The 15,990-nt window shown below is 37.2% G+C and overlaps 1 protein-coding gene across 2 annotated transcripts in view; it reads right to left on the minus strand.

The window, feature by feature from the left end:
- Nucleotides 1-5,590: 5,590 nt before the first annotated feature.
- The window catches only part of phf2 (PHD finger protein 2), a 93,845-nt gene continuing 83,445 nt past the window's right edge, over nt 5,591-15,990 (minus strand). For both annotated transcript variants that reach the window (XM_039770965.1, XM_039770964.1), the window contains exons 20-22: nt 7,068-7,177; nt 6,440-6,683; nt 5,591-5,923 (exon numbers count right to left, since the gene is read on the minus strand). In XM_039770965.1, coding sequence (XP_039626899.1) covers nt 5,835-5,923; nt 6,440-6,683; nt 7,068-7,177 — 443 coding nt within the window. In that variant the 3' untranslated portion in view covers nt 5,591-5,834. The remainder of the gene's footprint in view (nt 5,924-6,439; nt 6,684-7,067; nt 7,178-15,990) is intronic.

The raw sequence follows: 15,990 nt of genomic DNA on the forward strand, positions 1-15,990 counted from the left end.
GCCCACCTTAATGTTTCCACTTCTTCTGCTGAAGTGACCTTCCATGGTATGAGGCTTGCATCAGGCTTCTTTAGCCTTCCCTGCTCAGAGTCTGCTAAATGTCTGCACTCTGCCTTGCCTTGCTTTGATCAAACTGCTGAAACTGAGAAACAGATTAAAAATGTCACAGAGTATTCTCCCTTGGCTTTCAGACACAGCAGGATTATGTAGTATCCTTGTATTTGTTTACAGCTGTTGTGGTTTCTGCCGGCAGCTCCTTTTCTTGCTATAGCTGTGAATAGCATCATCAACAAGATATATTTTATTATTCATTGCAAAATAAAAATTTACATCACTACCCAGGAACCACAGGCTCCAGAAAGTCTAGATAAGCAGATTGTGCTAGCTGGTATTCCCAGACAGGTTCAGTAGCGCTGGCTGGCTCTTGTTACTGCAAGTAGCCTCCAGTTTTCAACCATTTGCAGGCCTGATTACGGGATGAAAAATCCTCAAGAAATTGAAGACAGAAGCAAATTAAACACATGAAACCAAGGCGCATATATATATATTTTTTTTTTATAAAAAAATGAAATGATCCTCTTATTAGAGTTTGATCTGAGTGTATTTGAGTTCAGAGGAATTGATACAAGATTTTCCATTGGTAGCTAAAACACTTCAATAGATCACCACAGTAAACCTGGTTAGAAATTTACAGATTACCAAAAAAAAAGGCATGATGGCAGGATAATACCACATAGCTGCGTATTAAGAAAATTAATGGAGGTCAGTGTTTCTGGGGCTATATATAACATTTCACCGTGGCATTAAAAAAATAAAAATAATTAAAAAATCAACAACAGAAGGGCTCTTCCAAATGCAGTTTGTCTGCAAATCTGTTAGCAGGGTGTAAGGCTTGTGTCCGCATACCAGAGAAGTCCTAGAGGTTTTCACAAGCTGTATATATATATATATATATATTTTTTTTTAACAAAGCTTTTAAGAAATGTATAAATATAAAAAGCTACAAACATTAATAAATTACATCATCACAGACACTGAGAACACTTCACAAGGTGCTAGTAAAATAACTTTCAGGTTAAAAACATGAAAACAAGAAGCTGGTCTGCTCATGGAAGCTTAAACCCCCACCCTCTCCTGTTTACATTAAGTGTGATTCTGGTTGTGTTGAGCGTGTGTGTACAAGTGTGTGTACGAGTGTGTGTACGAGTGAGTATGTGTGCATTGGCAGGGGTCAGGGAGCGTCATGTGTCCAGGTGTGTAAGGCCATACAGAGTCGCGCAGTGGTTTTTCAGGCAACACCACTCTGCTCTAATAAAATGAACCCCTACTGGGTATCAGCTACAAAATAAAAAGACGTGTTTTTTTTTTTTAATATTATCGGTCATAATTAGCAAAAAACGTTGTAAAAACTTATCATGAACTGTCATTAAGAAAGAAAACTCACTTAGTTACAAAAAGGCATCATTGAAAAAGCTATTTACAAGCTACATTCTACATACCATAATGCAGTTAAATATATTTGGTGTTGCCTGAGAAACGGCGCAGGGTTAGAAAGTATCCCTGTCAAACTTGGGAAAGAGGGGATGGGGGGTCAGCAGGGACCATCGTGGACACCTGTCTAGTGTTGTCACCCATCTGCCTTGATGGCAGGCATTATAGCACCTTCATCAGTTCTAATCCCATCCATTCATAATACTGTCATGGTTAGAGGAGTGAGGAGTCGTTGGCACAGTTCATGCCATATGGGACGTTTCGTCTGCACCAAACCAGAGCTCCCTTGTCATTGCAGACTTAATGGGATCACTGGTGGATCACATCTGTACAGTTTAGCCTAGTGTGTGCATGCATTTCGGAGAAGCCAATTCTCAAATCAGAAGAGCTAAGTTCGAACTTCAGTTGGCCATTTCTGCTACTTAGTCATGTGATGACTCTCGCCTCCACCACTTTTCTCTGTGGGAGCACTTTTTTTTTTTTGTGTTGCTAACAGGTTGCCTTCATTCCCTGGTGGCTCATCGTTTGCATGCTGAGTGACCAAGTGCTAAATTAAGACACAGAATTAGAGCATTTTGGTTTTTTTACTCATCTATTAAGGGGAAAGCTCATCATTTTGACACCAACAAGGGTCCCTGTCAACAGCTTGACCTTATTTTTATATTATCACCTTTTGAATTTTTAATAATTTGAATTTGTCATTCAAATTTCTTTTTTTGAAAGTGAATTAAAATGTAATACAAATCCACAGTTTACTCTGCCACTGTATTAACTGTAACACTGTGACACAGTGCTTGGTGCTACTGTCTCACAGGTTCTGTCTGATTCATCAGCTCAAATTGTGGCCTGGACATTGTCTGTGTGGAGTTTTTAAACTCTCCCTTTAAGTTTCGGCTTCCTCCGGGGACATCACTGTTTCTGGCCATATCCCTTAGGTTGCCTGATGACTCTAAAATGGCTCAATCTGAGCCAGCATGGGTGAGCGATTGTGCCCTGAAACGGACTTACTTCTTTTCCAGGACTTGGCCTCTTGGTGTTTCTGTATTGGAATAATTAGGTTTTGAACTTGAATTAATAAATTAACCAAATGTCAGCATAATGCTTCCAAAAATGCTTCAAGTGTCAATGTGAAATATGTAGATATACCGGTATAAATTTTTAAAGCAATATTTTCAACAGTCAATGGAAAGAGGCAGAAGAAAGCCGCAAATTTTAATATTATTTTTATAGTGAGGCAATAAGTAGATCGATACAGCATAACCAGGCAGGTTCAATACTTACACAGAGCCACATAAGAAGGAGTCAGTTCATTAATACCTTCTCATGTTTTAGTTAATTTTGAATTAGTGGAATAATTTTAAAAAACATGCAACATTAAATTTACCTGGACTACTGCAGTCACTGAAATGAAGTGCCATGTATATATTAAGTTATTTAATGAGTATCTAAAGCAGATATTACATGACTTGCAGTCATGCGGTATATCAGATTTACCGACAGCAGTTGCTGATCACATTTCCAGACCATGTCAGTATAAATGACTGATGATCTCTGGGCTAGTCTAATAGATAGATAGATAGATAGATAGATAGATAGATAGATAGATAGATAGATAGATAGATAGATAGATAGATAGATAGATAGATAGATAGATAGATAGATAGATAGATAGATAGATAGATAGATAGATAGATAGATAGATAGATAGATAGATAGATAGATAGATAGATAGATACTTTATTAATCCCAAGGGGAAATTTTGTGCCAGCCAATACCATGCTGCCTGATGAAGCCTGTGCTGTACGAAGGGTTAACAGCTATGGAAAGATGAGGCAATATCTCTTTTGGCTTTTTTTGTTTTATTTTCTATTCTGTTGTGGTATGTAAAACATGAGACATCAGACAGACTAACTTCTTTTCTGTTTGTAAGGACACACACGTTCCTTATTCCTCGCCGCTGCATTATATGCACTGTACTTCCAGATGAGTATTCATTGGTTGTCTGCTCTCATTGCACAGAGTCCACATCTACAACTAAAGGTATGATTTTATCTGAGCAAGTTGCAGACTACTTAGATTAAATCACTGGGTATGTCACATCTTCAAAGAAGCATGCTGCCAACTGCCTCCAACTAATGAGATTATGCAAATGAAGGCTATGACTGGAGAAATTGTCTAATGTGACATGGCCTTAATGGGATAGGATTGGAGATTTTTTAAGCAATGTGTTTAGAGATCATTTGGGGTATCAAAGGTGGCTTCGCATGTGTTATAATAAGCTAGTGTGTTAACCAAGATGAACCTCTTCCCTTTTAAAATGACACAACAGAGTTCTGCTCTTGATAGTTTTGTATTGCGTGCTGTCACAGTTATATTTTGCTCTGTTTGTTAATTGTTGTGGATCTGCTTTCATTTTGATTTGTTTTGGCACAGCTTTTTAAGAGTAAATGGTGAATATGAATGACTATGTTCTTTCAAAGATAACCAAATGCAATGAATTATTTCTTTTGAGGAATTTAGCTTTAACTGGAATGCAATTGTTTGTTTATTTGAGAATATGACTTTTTTATTGTTAGCCAATTCCTTTTTCAGTTAAGTGCCTTTATGGTGATCACTGTAGAAGACCAATGCTTTCTAGGACTGGTTTGGTTAAATATACCACTGCCCAGGTCTCTAATTCTGCTACAGTTCTGTGCACCATTTTTATAAAATTTCTGTTATGGTTTTAGGCATTATAGCCTTATAATATTACAATGGACAGCTATTCTGATGCAGTCATGGTGATGTAAAGTTTGAATGCAGTTTTGTGTTAGAATTGTGGAACACATTGTACTGCCCTGTTCAAGAGATGTATTTGTCTCCTCAGGAAGGTGGTGAGATGGAAGCACTCATAGTCTATTAACAGATATGTCTTTGACTATATACGAATGTGTACAGCAGTGAGCTAGTGACCACAACTCTGTGACATGTGGTTCCTTGTTCTAAGTCTTGCAGAAAATAGAAAGCCAATGTCTGACAACACACTACCCTTTTGTGGTTGCGACGCACCATAATGGTATTCGTAAATGCTAGTGATACACATTATGCTTTAACTTTGTGACAGTCAACAGCCCCAGCAATACTTGCTTCAAGATACCTTTATTTCATATCACCTCCTGGAAATGTCTGCTGTCACATGCATACTCCATCCAAAATGAAACTGTCTGTGAAGTTCAGGTATGGTGTTACATAAACAGCTCTACTATATTAAAGGTCAAGGTGGCCATGTTCTCCTTTTCAACTAGTAGTTTTTAGTAGTCCACCTCCAAAATACGCAAATGCCTGCTGCTGGTTTAAGTTTTGACTCCAAATCCAAATCTGAGAATGGCTAGAGCTGCCATCTGGGACATAGGTTTTCGTGTTTTAGTGTTTTAGTTGATTTGCATGGATTCTGTACCTCCAGTTGGCACATATGTGACTGCCTGCTGCCCCCACTAGCGTTGTTGCGATACTGTGCTAGACAACTGATGGCTTGTAAACACCTGTGTGCGTCTACCTCTAGGAGGCACTATGGTTAATTATAGGTCAAAGATGTACAATGCATGGCTATGCTCTGCTCCTCCAGGGAGCACAAAGATACTTTGCTGCTAGGCAACTGATAGAATGAACATAACCATCCCTCGGTGGGTCCACTGTTGCTCTCACTAAGTGAAGCAAACAGAACGATGTGTGGGTGCACTGCAATGCACAAGTATCACATAAATTGCAGGTTGCTGCTTTTTTGAGCCCAGGGCCTTTTGGGATAAGATGCATTTCATGTCTCCCTATGAATAAAATGATTATTTGTTTGTGGTTATTCCTTTATTGATAAGTGCTGTTTCCAATCTCTTCTAAAAGTTGTCTTTCTGTAATGCTTGCTTTCCTTACTTAATGCATTCTTTTTCTGTCCTTAAATTTGTGCAAATGAGCAGCGCCGGACCCTGAAAAAGAGTCCATGATGTCTGTGCTTGCAGTTAAGAGGGATACTTTCTAGGGGTTGGAATGATGTGCAGTGTGGCTGAGCAGCCCTCGCTAGACTAACAACTGTAGTAAACGGAGACGCGCAGATTTTTAAAAAATATTTATAGCGGATATTCTGTACACTTTAATATCTGAAAGTTATAAAGTCCTGTATAAGTAAAGGCAAATGCCTCTTTTATGAGCTATATTCTTCTTAGAAATTGGAAAACATAACCTGTTTCACTCCCCAGATGGTACAGTTTGCTGCTGAAGTCCATTTTCAATCCATTTGACAACAAGTTTAGGGTCAGGACCAGGTTATTAAACCTGAGATGTGAACGAGTCCCAGCTTTAGAGTCTCTGTGTTACAGGAGAAGCTTCCCATTCCGGTGAATCTTTAAGATCTTCCCAAGCCTTTGTTTGGCGGTCGCCATACCTTTCTTCAGCCGCTTAGCTACAAGAGAAGGTCAAAGCAGGGGCTGAAACTGTTGACAAAGGCAAACTGACTATAAAACAGCAATTTCTAATAATGCTGTATGAGCAATGTTGAGGCTGGCACAACCACCTGGCAGTTTACTGTTCTAAAATTGGAACTGTCCAACCAGTTCACCACAGAGAGGTTGAACTAGAGGAGCGTGTCATCAAAAACTGACATAGCTGAACAATTCTTGCAAGACAGGCCTGGGAGTTGGCTAAGCAACAAAATGCCACCAAATACATAAAATACCAGCTCTTTTCTTGTATTGTAATATGTTAGCATATCAAAGTGGCACCACAAACACATCAATAAAGCAGGAAACACAGAGTACTCCTTCTAAAAATTGTGCATCAGCTTATTTTATGTTTAATACAGTTTTACTAGATAATGAATTATCAGGTGTTAGATGAGGATGCAACCCTAAAACATACTAAATGGTAGCATGCTACTCACATTAAGGTGCTATATGGTAGTCACCCACCATTCTCTCACCTTTGGAGGATGCATTGTTTTGAGATGACGTTGATGGCCGCCTCTGAGTAAGGAATACCCCTGGAGCCATGGGCTGTGGGCCTCCTGGTGTCTTGACTGTGCCTGCTGTGTATTCATGATCCAGGCTGCTCGGGTGTGAATCAGACTTCTGTTCTGGTGAGCTGCTTTCCTGAGAGAGTTTATTTGTCTCGTCTAAAGATAGCTTCTTTTTGGTATTTTTCTTTTTCTTTGTTTTATGTTGCTCCTGAATATGAACAAGATATAATAGCAGTCAAAGTGTGTTTCTTCAAGTCAACAGTTTCCTATATCTTTCAGAAAATCTGCACTTTAAAATGACAGAAGACAAGTTCACTCAGAATTCACAGAACATTTTGCAACATGAACAGATTTACATGGAGATTTGCATGAAAATTATTTCACAGCTAAATTGACATTAGGGTTTTGACAGTGGGCCCCTGGTTTTATCAGGTTAGATGTGCGTCCACTTGGTCATTTTCTTGTTGACATTTCTTTCTCATTGTGCACGCATTCATTTTCATCGGCTCTTTCACATTGAAAAAAATGCCAAATACCCAGTAGCCAAATCTGCTGAATTAACTCTCTACTCTGTTTCCTTCATGACACTCACCTGCTGGGAGAGCTTGGCCGCAGCAGCCGCCAGTCCGGTTTCTATAGAAGCCACTCGCGTTCCTTCACGGACAGGCCTGTCTTGTCGAGGAACTGATGGACCAACTCTGGCTTTATTTGGAGAGCAAGAAGAATAAGGTTGCGTTAATTTAGAATGTAATGTAGGCTGAGAGTCTAAAGTAAACAGCATGTATCAGGGGTTACTATCCAGTGTTTCAAATTTTGGACACTAGCTCCCATTTTGACAGTGTAGCCAGTCAGCCCTGATACGTCAACCTCAATGATCTGAATTAAAATTTTTTAATATTCATAGCAACAGGTTACTAGGGATGTTGGAAATTTTTTGAAACCTTCTTATTTTTTTTATTTAAGACATTATATTTCCTACACTGTTTTTAAAAGGCCAACACAATGATTATAAACATTAAACAGAACTGCAGTAGTGGTTTAAGGTTTCATTTAGTAACGTGAAATTTCTTGGACAGGACCAATACATACTGGCATGTTTGCAGCAGTGAACCTTTAACCTGCTTAGATCTTGCATAAACATGATCTAAGCCTGGGTTACTATAAACCAACTTTGCTCTTAACTTCAATCACTATTTAATCAGCATATAGTCCAGCTGATGATTCCCTACATTCGTCAATCAGCTGTAGAGTTCTCATACCAAGAATAGGGACAGTAAGCATCACTGACTATTACCTCTGTTACAACAACAACAACAACAGTTTATTTCTTATATAGCCCAAAATCACAGAAGGATTGCTGCAATGGTCTTTAACAGGCCCCCAGCTTTGAATCCCTTAGAAGAAAAAAACTCCCAAAAAAATATGCTTGCAAGGAAAAAAAATGTAAGAAATCTTGGCAAAGGCAATTTAGAGAAAGACCACTTTCCAGGTAGACTGGGCAGGCAATGGGTGTCAAAATGGGTTAAATACAATACACAAAGGAAAGCAATCAGACCAGATTGAATTATTACATACAAGATGAAGTATAAAATTTTTTTCGCAAGATTAAAATTTGGGCTAACTGAAAACCTATGCCAAAGGAGCTAAAAGCAAGTATTCTGATTCTATTTTGTCAGTGTCCTTTCAAAATCGAACAAAATGGTGTCTAGGGAGATTCTAAGCTAGGTAATGTTTAAATGAATGTAACCTAACAATTATGAAAAAAGAAAAAGTGTCTCTCTTTTATGAAATTTGATAGTTCAGAGTTGATGGTACAAAGGAATAGCGTCCCAAATCTGATCTTGGATAGGACTTAAGAATCTAAATTTAAAAGGAAAATTGGGTGAACCAATCTACACTGGACAGAGCTGGTATCTGTTTTACTGATAGAGAGATGGAGAACATTTAAAGAGTCTAGAAGTATTGAATTTGGAAGGAGGTTTAGTTCAGGTGTGAACTCTTAAAATATATTTCTGATGGAATGCCATGAGGGCTGGTGACTAGTTAATCACAAAATCTATTTCCCGAATAAGCATGTTTTGAGCTGAACAAAGATTGAGTTTTCTCAACTAACTTTCATATTGTGTGTTACACTCAACCCAAATATTGCTGTGTAAAAGTCATAAAAGTTGAACTCTGCTTGCAAGTTGAAATGATCTTTCTTTAATGCTCAGGAATCTGAGACTCTTCTGGTGTGTTTTGCTAATTTGCTTCAGGAGAGAAATGAACTTCCCTACATTACACACTTTCCTGCATCTTATAAAGCACATATGGAGATTTCATAAAACCCCAAAATTAGTGTGTTTGGTTTCATACATTTAGATTCCTCATAGTGTGCCCTTCATATTGCTAAAATTATGCCTTTAAACTTTATGCAAAAATCACAATGCAATGTCATTTTAAAACCTGGGCATGACATTGCATCATTTATTTAATTAGATTTTTGAATTTTTTGATGGTAAAAAAAACATGGCATATTGCTAGCCAACTTCTTGCTGTACCCTGAAAATGTCTGACCTGTTTCACCAATTAAACATTGTTAGCTGTCCACTTAAATGGAAAGTACCTTTGCACTCCGCTTTGTTCTCTGCTGCATATGAACTTTGTACTTTCTATTCAAACGCTGTACGTAAATATGGTTAGCCTGACAAGTCGCCTTAGATGAAAGCACTTGATAAGTAAAGAAAATACCAAAAAGCACAACATGCTTTAAGTGAAAATGTGCATCTGGATTTGTTCTTTTGCAAAGAAAATGCCAAATACTGTTACACTTAGATATAGACATACAAAGAAAATACATTAAGATTTGTGCATAACAGGATAATAAAGAAAAACTGTACAGTAATCCCTCGCTATATCGTGCTTCGACTTTCGCAGCTTCACTCTATCGCAGATTTTATATGTAAGCATATCTAAATATATAACTCGATTTTTCGCTGCTTCGCAGGTTCTGCGGACAATGGGTCTTTTTACTTCTGGTACATGCTTCCTCAGTTGGTTTGCCCAGTTGATTTCATACAAGGGACGCTATTGGCGGATGGCTGAGAAGCTAACCAATCAGAGCATGCAGTTAAGTTCCTGTGTGCTGACTGGCTCAGCGACATAGCGCCGAATTTGATTCCGCTGCGTTAACCAGGAAGTCTAGTCTCGCTTATTCAGTATCAACGTGTTTCCCTGTGTAAAGAGTTAACTTTTGTGCTATTTTGTGTTTATCTTTGTGCGTAGTCAAGCCCTTCATTAAGGCTCCTAAACGATCTGCTCCTGCTACTGCTTCAGGGGCCATGCCCAAGCGCCAACGGAAGATGCTAACGATTGCCGAAAAGATAAAAGTTTTGGATATGTTGAAGGAAGGGAAAAGCTACACCGCTGTAGGACGCCATTACGGCATCAATGAGTCCATGATTCTTTTTATTTAAAAAGTAGGAAAAGAATATAAGATCTACGGCCGCAGTGTTCTTTTAACGAGGGCACAAAATGAGTTGCAAATGGACGCAATAAGGCAGTAGTCTGGATGGAATCTGCTTTAGGGATTTGGATTGAAGACTGCCACAGTCTGCTACACAGTTGCCTGAAGAGGCTCCTTTAGAAGGGCTGTAACGCTCTCCTTTGTTGTGCAGTAAAGCTAAACTCATCGTTATCAGACAAGTCGTCATGTCATTGTTGGTGAGTAACCATAATTAATTTTCAACTTACAGTACTTAGTACATGTACGTACATTTAGTGTCACTGTACATACATTTACTGTATACAATTTTTCTTGCATTATGCATATTTATTGCTGGTGGCCTGTCTATCATAATGTCTGTAACATATGTGATATCGGAGACACTCGATATCTTTAAAATAATATTTAGGTTTTACTATATATAAACAGTGTATTTACATGCATAATTTCAATGAATCTTACCTAATATCTAAGAGAATACAAAGGGATTATGCTGTATAACGGTGTGGGGAATATTTATAAACAGTGTGGGAGAGTTTATAAGGGCTTAAAATATATAAAAATAACCATACAAACATATGGTTTCTACTTCACAGATTTTCACCTATCGCAACCCCCGCGACCGAGGAGAGATTACTGTATTCTAATTACCAAAGCTGACACACCAAAATGTTTGTGTGATCCTTGCTGCTGAACTTAAACAGTACTGTACATATGGAGTGCATCAGTGGGTCTCCAGTGAGAGGTTAAAGTGAATCTAGCCAAGTAACATTCTAGCCAGAATTTTCTGGTGTCTCATAACATTCCCAGGCTCTTGGGAACTTTAGCACATCACTTTTTTTATTTTTGCATTTCGTTTATTTGAAGTGTTGTGCACCATGGGCATATTGCCAATGTTAAGATGCATGTGTCTAATATGATGCTGAATCTCCAACTACATAAATAAAATGGTAACCCCCTCTGTCTGAAATTTCTCTTAATTTCATGTTATTTTTCCATTTTGCAGTAAGGATTTCATTTCAACCCTGAGATTGCATTATGTCTGCTTGTTTGCCAATCAGGCAAAATGGCTAAACCAAGTTTTGCATGTAGGTTATTGTTGGACTAACATCAAATAAAGGTTATATGGCATTTCAAACATTTCATTAAGGTTGTAATGGTTGGGCAACCCAAAAACTGTGCATTATTCCAAAATGTCTAAGTTGATTTTAATAAAATTCAGTATGTATAATAAAGCTGAACCAGTAACAAAAATATGTAATCAGAAAAGATTGTTGTAACTATGGGGGCCACAAATGCATCACTCTAAAGTGTAAACATATAATTGTTGATACAACTTAAACTTTGACTTTAACAGGGTTGCAATGAGGGCATGGAGCACAAAACCAAAACTGGGTTACCATGCCAAAGCAGTTCAGTTGATGGTAATGAATTTGGCATATTATTCAGTTTTGGCACTTATTATAGTGAAGGCTATGTTCTACAGTATGTCAGTCATTCAAATGGTGAAATGGTGAAAGATGGGGACCAACACAAAAATTGACCATCACTCTAAAATGTCTACATCTTTACATTCATAAAATATAACATTTACATTATTAGTCATGCAATTTAAAATACAGGCTTCATGGAGTTTCAAGAATTTCATTGGGAAGTTGTAATGGGTGGGCCAACACCATAAAAATCATACAATATTTCAAAACAGCTATGTGTTTGTTCATGAAATTTTGGATGTATTTCATAGTTAATCCAACTAAACATAAAGAGGTTATGAAGTTAAACAAGTTCCTTTATAAACAGGGGCTCAATGGATAGAATAATACAAAAAGTGATAGCTTTGTCCAGCTTACATGCCATATCAATAATTTAATTATTCAACAAGCCATGCAGTTTATTAGAGTGGTATTAGACACCTTTTTGCAAAAGTCAATTGGAATGGCCATAGACAAGTCCACCTCTAAGAATCAGTGTAAACTGTCCATAACTGAAGACCAAGTAAGGAGACAACTGAGGAAGCTACACACAGGAAAAGCTGAGGGACCAGAATTGGAGTCAGTCCTTGAGTTAAACAACTTTGGGGTGTCCTCTCTCTGTCAACTGTTTATATTTAATTTCACAGTATTAATTTTGAACCTAATGTTTATAAAATAAACCCACGTGTCCTGTTTATAGCTTATAAATACATTTTCATACTTTTATAGTTTCATATTTACATAAATTATATTTTCATATTTCATATTTTCATATGTTCATAAATCATATTTTCATATTTCATAAATCATATTTGGGGCGGGGCTTAATATCATCCATCATATTTGGGGGCGGGGCTTAAAGTCATCAATCAAATTCACACCTCTTTTGACACTTGCTATCTATATGTACTACTCTGGATAATGGACTATCTGTTGGGCAGTCTGCAGTTTGTGAAGCACGAGGACTGTGTTTCTGATATGGATGTGAGAAATCCTGTCTCCTTTTCTCTTCATTCTGCATACCTCAGACTATAAATAAAACACCAGGTCATGTCACTTACAAAAAATCAAAGAAAACTCTGTACTTATGGGATGTGACAGAGTATAGGAGTCTGGTGGAAAAGTTTGTTTCTTGATGCAAAGAGAATTGTCTGAATCTTAACATTAGCAAAACCAAGAAACTGGCTATTGACTTTCACTGCACCAAACAGCCTCTATGTCCGGTCACTATTTAAGGAGTGGATGAAGTGGTGGTCCACTTCTACCCTCAGGAACTAGGAAATAAAAAGTAGCATTCATGGCTCCAAGTCAACAAGCAGTTACAACAATTATGGAATCCAATCATAGGCACAAACTATAAGGGTAGACCTTTTCTGTTCTTTTTTCAGGTCATTTTATTTTTCTTAACACAGTTCTCCAACAACTATATTGTGGCATCTGAAGTTATTAAACTTGTTTTTGCTTCAGAACTGGTGCATTTCTAGTGCTATGTTGGTCAGTGGATAATGTAAAATAGGTGGAAAGTGTAAAATAGATGTAAAATAGATGTATTTTCATATATGTATACAAAATGCCCTAAGCTGATTTTCTGTCCAAGCAAAATAATTTAATGTTGAGCAAGAAATCAAAATTAAAATATTTTGTTTGTAATATATGGGGAGCATTAGTCATAATAATGACAATAATTTAAGGAAAATGGAACAATTAACTAAAACCTGGAAATGTGTGCTTTGATAATGAAAGGCAAACTTCAATATCTTTACAAAAACAAGAACACATAGATAACTTATGCAAGCAATATATTGAGCACAATGAATATCAAAGTCCAAAGAAGAGTACATCAGTGTGTACTTACCACATCTTTCCTTTACACTGTTCGCCTATTAGACGATAGTAATAGGATGCTGTTAATTGTCCTTGATTACCACAGTACGACTGTCAGGAGTTTTTGGGACATTTGGCAAATTACTGGAACCTTATCGTGCACATTACATTTTTTTTTATTACTTTCCGTGTGTACAATGGACATATTTGAATATCCATGTTTTCAGTTTGGGGTTTCAGGAAGTAACAGTTATGACAGTATTCTCTTACAGGGTTAACTTGTGCAAACAACTACACTTACTTACACCAGGCCAGTTTAAAATTGTCAGTCAACAAGGCTGTATTTCTTTGGCTCTATATGCAAACAAGCTTGAAGTAAAACCTAACCCACTTTGCCTGTATCCTTGCATCTACATTAAATAACACATTGAAATCTGCAAATACCTGTGTTACAACATTTTGAACATAGTTTGCAAAGTGTTAGGGTAATAGCAACTCTCTTATCATGGGCACTCACCTCTAGCAATATCTCTCTATTATAAAAAAAAATCCTGGAGAGAAACAGTAGGGCGACAAGATGTGATCTTCACGTTAAGATCACGGAAGACACTTAAAAGACCCGCAAGACTAAAAAGATTGGCCACGGAACGTCTCGCGGGTACCTTAAACATGAGACTTTGTGCCAAGAGATTGACCCAGGACCGTCTCGCGATGACAAACAACATGAGATTCTTGCAAGACACGCCCTACTTACAACCAAATAAGAGCACGGGCAGCAACACACTCAGTTGTATTTTGGCTTTGAGCACACACAGATCCAGGGCTCTCAGCGTATATAAAGTGTATAAGGACAATATGTTATAAATGAAAAGTAGATAACTAAGTGAAGAAGAAAGCAGCGCAGAGAAAAGAGACTCAAAAACATTGGAGAGACAAAAAGAATAATCTAGGTGCAAATTCAGAAAATAAGGAAAGTAATTATCAGCCCGGAACAAGTGGAACTGAAAAAATAGCACGTCCAATCCGGACGTTGGTGCTATACACATGCAGAGCAGGTTAGAGATTATGAAAGTAGTGGAATTCAAAAGACTCAAAAAAAAACGCAGGCGCGAAAACATGCAGAACAAGATACAGAATATGAAAGCAGAAAAAAAACGACAGTGTCAAAACAAAGAAAATAAACATCGCATTAGCACAAAGAAAGAGAAATTATTACTTGGGGAAATAATCAAAAGGTGAATTGAGATTGAATATATGGACATAGGTGATATGTCAGAAGTATGTAAATATTGTAAGGCTTCGAAGTTTTAAGTCAAGAGAATTTCAAAAACGGAGTTTACCTCACATGCATTTACTGGTTACTTTGCAAAAAAAATTATTAACTGCTGATGATGTAGATCGTTTTGTCTGTGCTGAAATTCCAAACAGAGAAACAATATCCTGAATTATGGTACAAAGTCATTAAACACATGTCTCACTGACCTCATTAAAAAGATTCAGCACATTGAGACTCGAAAGATTCCAAATATTGTTTTTACAGAAGTTAATAAATAAATAAAAGTGAAACTAATGAAATAGCCACAATTGAAAGAAAAAAAAATCTTAAAAGTGTGTATCTGGAAAAACAAAACCGGGGCTGGCGAGCGAAGCGAGCAGGGGGCGAAGCCCCTGGTTACTTATTTAAACAAACCATAATAAGTACAATTTGAGTGATCAGAATGCATTATACAGTATTAGAATGTATAATGTCATCAGGAACTATGTCATTTGCTATAATTTTAGACACTACAGCATGTAGAAATGAATTCCTAAAAAAAAGCTAAAAAACCTTAACACTAGAATTCCTGAAGCCTACAAAAAAACTTGTAATCCCTGCACACCTTAAATCCCTTTGCACCTCTCCATCAGTGTCTTTTGTTTTGTAAATGTGTCGATCAGTACAAGTTGCAAGCAGCTTGCTGTCCCATCCCCCACCTTGACAGAGCTCAGCTCGCAGGCAAAAAGTTCTCCCACATCAAGCAAAGGCTCCTTATCTGTGTGTGATCTGCCTGGAGTTGTATAGGGTAAATAGCACAGTATATCTTTATTTGAAACACATGCATTTCATGTGTGTTCTGTATCTACAAAGATCTGGGTAAGTGTAGTATAAAAGAAAAAGAGAGAAATGCAAGAAATGCTGAATACATACTTAAAGCAGAAACTTTTTCCATGTTATATTAATAATGACGATAAGTGCATAATGTGTGAAGACTTTAGTCTAAATATCAAAAAAACACATGCGGTTTTATTCAAGAATATAACCAAAAAAAAAAAGCATTCAATTACATGTGGCTGTCAATGAGTTAAAAACTCAAGTTCAAATGTCAATCGACAGGGAGTTTACACGTATTATTGAATGGTGCAGAGGTAAGAACTGCTGCCTTATAACCCAAAGGTCTTGGGTTCAAGACCGGATGCTCCATGTTTTTAGTAGTGAGCTGCTATTATTATTATTACTATTATTATTATTTCTACAATATCATTTAAAAATACATTTGATTTGAGTCTGTAACACCCGGTGTGAACTTTGGAAACTTGTATGCTCCCAAAAAGAAGAAGCCTTTGATTTGCCGGTGTAAAGATTTTGCTACCTGTAAAAGACATCGTTGAAGGGATATAAGCACACACTGGTGAATTATGTCTTCTGGGTATCTTGTTGTCACTTGATTTTTTTGTTAATCAGTTTTATTCTGGAA

This window comes from Polypterus senegalus, chromosome 12 (genome assembly GCF_016835505.1).
Source record: "Polypterus senegalus isolate Bchr_013 chromosome 12, ASM1683550v1, whole genome shotgun sequence".
In the NCBI taxonomy this organism is placed as follows: Eukaryota; Metazoa; Chordata; class Cladistia; order Polypteriformes; family Polypteridae; genus Polypterus; species Polypterus senegalus.